Here is a 5,420-nt window from a genome sequence, read left to right as displayed (position 1 = left end):
TTCAAAGTCTTATATGTCAAACTGGGAACCCCTGCATAACTCAATTGCTGCAGAACTGGAGCAAATTCAAGATGGCTGCCTATTTTACCATTCATAATATACACACATCGCCGATTAAGATTCATACCTTGTTAAATTACAGTTTCGCGAATAGCATGCAAATTGCAAAGAGTCATAACAAGTATTCACAATCATAGCTTGTCACTTTATTAACAATTGCCAACTACAAGTATATTTTGTACAATACACAAGCTGCGAAGAGGCATTCTTTACTCATCGTCATCGCTCGATGGTTCATCATCATCATCCTGGCCAACATCGTCATCTGGCATGTTGTCGCACCCATCTCCCTCTGAGCAGCTACAAAGTTCCGTGCATCGTAGCCCAGCCTTCCTGCACTTGCAGTGGTTTGATGAACACTTCGTTTTGGCACAGGAGCACCTGCATGTAAGTCACATATAATTGTGTCAAGTCAATGGCGTCAATAGCCATGATTATACAATGCTAATTTATTATGTCAGCACAACCATACCTATATGTATATATATACATAATTTTTTGTACTATGTGTGTCTACATTCAAACATACATATATTGGCCAATGCTATTACCTGACGAGATGAATCACTGCTTCTGGGGCAGGCGGCAGCGTTGTCATGACAGGCCTGTACTGTCCTTCCACCAAATACCAGCCATAGTCATCAGGTGAAGGTAACTCCGGATTTGCCACAACGTCCACGCTCCAAATAAGTGCCTGGTAGTGTGCCCTCATGATGGCTGCACGAAGAGCAGCATGTGTCGGTGGCAGACTCTGCTTGCGCTTGTTTCTTTTTGAATAGGTGCCACCTGACGTCTGCAACAGTGGTGAGGTCCATCTTCGGGAGGTACAGTTTGCAGACATAGCGTTCGAGAAGATCCATCTGTGCCTCAGACGGGTTTTGCATTGTACCGAGCTGCCCAAATGCTGCCATCACGTCTGGATCCATATCAACAAAGACTTTCCAGCACTTTCTCTTGCTCATTCCTGAAAATCGCCCAGTGATGTCTGCACCACTGAAAGCATGAAAGCCAGGGAGTGCTGCGATGGTGCTCGAGCCCAGCGCATCAAAGATCGGTTGAAGTGAAATGCTTCGACGCCTCTGCCCTGTTCCGGTTACAAAGTGAACATTTCGACACAGCTCTGGGTATCGTCTGAGCGTTGGGTGTCTCGTAGTTACGGTGTAGCTGGAGTTATTAACAGGTGCAATTTCATCTGGATATGAACTGGGGCTTCAATTTGCAAGAAACTATATCTATTAGATATGAGGTAAAAAAAATAATAAGAAATATGTAGTAAGTACAATTATGTTCCTACCGATTTCTATTGTTAGGCATTTCATTGTAGTAACAGTTGGGAACATGCGATGATGTTCTCTTGTTTTACGATCACTCCAAGGTTGTTTAGAAAGTATAAGTTGGTCTTTCTTTGAATTTGATAGATCATCTGGGTCAGTGTAACTATGCATGGCATAAAGTTATTATACCATGCAAATTGTCTTTGTTTTCAAAATATATTCCCCTGCTCATGTTTCAATTAAGCACAGTGTTTTTATTCGTAATATATTGGCGAAGCTACGCAAGTCAGTGAGCATAGCGTACAGCATAGATATAGAAGAAGATCTTCTTCTTCTTCTATATCTATGCGTACAGCAAGAAAACGTTGAAAAGGTTCAAAGATTGCCAGTGCGGTGCACAGTTGCACGAACCGTGTTCTATTATACGATTTTTTTTTAACATTGGTAACCATGCTGTCTATATATCCCTGTAGCATTAAAACACCAACGGTATACAATCTCTACATCGATAGCATTGGAGGATTAGACGTAATTATAAGCATTGCATTTTGTTTTTAATGTGAAGAACTTGATCTCAGTGATACTTTGTCATTCCACGTCAATTTTGTCAATTTGAAGCATAAATCCAAAGTTTTGAAATTGTGGCCTGTAGATGAATAGAATAGTGTATTTTTACATTATGTTATAACCGGCTATGTCCACTAACTTTTTAAAAGATGTGCATAAGATGTCGCTGTAATAAAGATGTGCATTCATAGAAGCCACTTGAAACTCACTGCACGTATTTACTCTCACAGTGTTTAAGTTGGCATTATTTTAAAGTTCTTTTGCTAAACAGTGTGTGTATAACCGGCAGGCAGTACCAGAAAATGTTGTTTTCTGTGCTGAAACTCCACGTGCGTAGGAGTTATCACGCTGGTTTAAAAGCCTTATTCTGCAAATGGTGAACAGGCATACTCGCCAGATTCAGCTACGGGCATGGGAGGTGACAGTAACTGTTATTTACTCGAACGTTGTGCGAAGTTAAAGTTGTAAAACTTCAATGTGGCATGCGTGGCTGATGGGTTAGTTATTCGAATTGGCATAAATATATGGCGCTTAGCAGCGAGTGTATTTGTTCCGTAAACTAACATAAACGCTTAGAATCCATCTCTCAATCTGACTCCATGAAGGTCCGTACCGTAGCACAGAGGAGCGAGCGGTTTCGGTGTTCACGCCAATGCTGGTTGATAAGTGAGAGAAGTAGCCTGCACTTGATAAAGTGAACTGCGAGTGCCCATTTAAAATACCAGCCTTACAGATGTAAGTATTCCTGACCGATGTTATTTAATGATACGCTGAGGTTTTTGTCGAGAAGTTTTACGCCATGTTTGTTGTAAAATGCTTCTGAAAGAGGCATTTTTGTTGATGTTTATCGTGTTTGTGTTGTTCGTCTGCCAATGTGTGCACTAAGCTGCTATAAAGGGCAGGCTACTGTGAAGACTGATAGATGAGTTGAGAGGTTTGCCGCAGGCAATTTTAGGAAATGTTTGGGTAACTCATCTTTGTACATAGGTCACACAGAAATGTCAGTATGTACTCACAGCAGCGTATTTAATAACAGGGCGTCAAGATCACTGCCAAGCTTTTATAATGCCGGGGAATAGAGTGGTATTCATACATCTAAGAGTGCAAATTTAGCAATGTATCATACGGAAGAAAACATCACAGAAGTAGGGTTTTTTTAATGCGATGGTATGCCACCTGTTAAAACTGAAAGTATGAGACAGTGTTATACAAGTTGTGCACGATCGTTTGTGCACAGTTCCCTGCTTTTCTGTTGTCAATCGTTTTGTAATGTAACTGTAATTTATGTAGTTCATCGTGTGCCGTTTGTAAACGTTGTTGACTTGCAGAGAAACACCTCTACTTGGAAATACATCCTATGTACATTTAAACTAGTGTTCTGATTTTTATACTATAAGCTATAATACACAGTTAGCATAGATCCTTACACTAATTGTCATATTTTAATCACATTCATACTTGTAATGATATAAACAAATGCCTACAAAAAAAGGGGAAAAAATGGGGGAAAACTGGCATTGTGGCTTTGAGCAACGTGTACACTGCCAACTTTTTGTTGAAAAATTGACAAGTTGATCAACTTTTTAACTTAGCTAAATGGTCTACGGATGATATCAGGAGTAAGATAATATAGGATCCTATATTATCTTACTCCTGATGATATGTTATCATATAAATGCTGGGATACCTATGCTAGGATACCTGTTCTTCATTTTAAATGCATAATTTTTTCAAAATATTCTTCTTCTCGTGAGATATTGCGCATGCGCGAGCACAGTTTCAGGTCGCTCAGAACGGAATCAATGATCAAACTGCATAATATAGCTTGCTGAGGGAGAGAGGGGAGGGAAACTGAGGACAGACGACAGGGAAGATAGCAGATGGCGGTAGACGAAGGAGTCTATGCGAGGGGCAAGAAAGGCAGTGGGAAAACGGGAGGGGATGAAGTAAGAGTTTTGCACCCTGCTGGCGACTAGTTTGAATGCATGAGAACGGCCGAAGAATATGCTCTTGACAACGGTAAATGCCGCGTGAGCATATATATATATATATATATATATATATATATATATATATATATATATATATATATATATATATATTATATTATTATATAGATACACATATACATATCGGTATAGCGGGAAACCTAGGGCGTGATGATGCGAGCAAAGTGAATATGTTAGATCGGATTTTACCAAGCACACGTCCTGTCAGCCTACCCGGCTCCAGTTTGAACCATAGAACTAGAATAGAAGTTCTATTCTAGTTCTATGGTTTGAACGTGTAAGAACGGCCGAAGAAAATGATATTGGCAGTAAACGGCGACCGACGTCGGAGCGCCTTTTCCTTGTACATTAGCATATAGCTGGGAATAGTGGCGCGATGCTGCGAGCCGAGTAAAGCATGTAGATCAGATTTGAACATGTAAACCTGCCGCCGCCACCCCACCGCGACTACTTTGAACGCATGAGAACGGCCGAAGAAAATTCTCTTGGCAGTCAACGGCGACGGACGTCGGGCGCCTTTTCCCTGTACATTAGCATAGCTGGGAATCGTGGCTTGATGTACTGGAGGTAGCGCTCTGCCATGGGTCCCTTCTTATACTAATGTACACATAGATAGAATCAGGAGTGAATAATAATAGAATAAAATCTATTATTATTCACTCATAATAGAATGTTATTCTGTTACTTAATATTATTTGTCTGTTTTTAATATTTGTATTATATTACATACACTATAGGAAAATTTTAAATGCAAATTGGCTCAGTCGGTAGAGGCATAGTATTCCATTACGCTACATGAAAAATTGTCACAACTGGTCACTTTATGACGTTTAAAAGAAGTGGAGGGTATGTGGCCTCTATAATATTTTCAGTAAAATACTATTATATTAATTTAATAGAGGTTGGACAGACGGTGGACTCTGAATAACAACCTAATATAGCGAATCTTGCTCTATTAGTATTATATCATTAACTAAGAGCCACATATAAACATGTTTCGCGCGTGTTATAAATATCTGCTAAATAAAATAACATTTAATTGAAATTATACATTTAAACGGAGAGCAAATACTCATGGCAGTAACTTGACACGGAAAATGCGTCAAGGTACGTCGGGTGCCCCGGCTGACGTAACAAGACTATTACTAAAATTTATATCGGCCAATAGGTGGCGATATGTGTCACACTCACACATGTAATATGCTGCTGTATGTCAAACCTATAGTCAGGTAGCTTATGCATTCCCGTGGGCATTTAATGATTAAAGCAAGAGACCTATGTTAATATCTTTATAATATAGTATAGAACAAGAAAAATGAAGGTGGCAATCTGGGATATTGCGCAAACATTATTTTATCAGCGATTTTATGAAACGCGTCGATCGCAAAATAGACAATTTTCCCAAAAATACAATTTTTTAAATAAAAAGATGATTTAAGCAGTTACAAACTTAATTTTGGTGTCAAAATGCAAGGAATGGAAGGATCCACTAAAATAGTAACAATTTATG

At 39.3% G+C, this 5,420-nt stretch overlaps 1 protein-coding gene across 1 annotated transcript; it reads right to left on the bottom strand.

Annotated features, from left to right (window-relative positions):
• Positions 1–184: 184 nt before the first annotated feature.
• LOC106804783 lies at positions 185–1,191 on the bottom strand. Its single transcript, XM_014806120.1, has 2 exons — positions 612–1,191; positions 185–441 (listed from the first exon to the last, which is right to left on the bottom strand). The coding sequence occupies exons 1-2, from the start codon at positions 899–901 to the stop codon at positions 270–272; spliced, it is 462 nt and encodes a 153-aa protein (XP_014661606.1). The 5' UTR covers positions 902–1,191; the 3' UTR covers positions 185–269.
• Between the last annotated feature and the right edge of the window lie 4,229 nt (positions 1,192–5,420).

Source organism: Priapulus caudatus, unplaced genomic scaffold (assembly GCF_000485595.1).
Source record: "Priapulus caudatus unplaced genomic scaffold, Priapulus_caudatus-5.0.1 Scaffold87, whole genome shotgun sequence".
Taxonomy (NCBI): Eukaryota; Metazoa; Priapulida; class Priapulimorpha; order Priapulimorphida; family Priapulidae; genus Priapulus; species Priapulus caudatus.
The sequence above is the reverse complement of the archived record's forward strand: the minus strand, read 5'-3'. Positions and strand labels throughout refer to the sequence as shown.

What these genes read in the sequence shown, in the direction of transcription:
- LOC106804783 (XM_014806120.1), bottom strand. Translation starts at nt 901, where the DNA reads ATGTCTGCAAACTGTACCTCCCGAAGATGGACCTCACCACTGTTGCAG. An exon ending in GCAGTGATTCATCTCGTCAG is followed by an intron (nt 442 to 611) that starts GTAATAGCATTG and finishes ACTTACATGCAG; the next exon opens with GTGCTCCTGTGCCAAAACGA.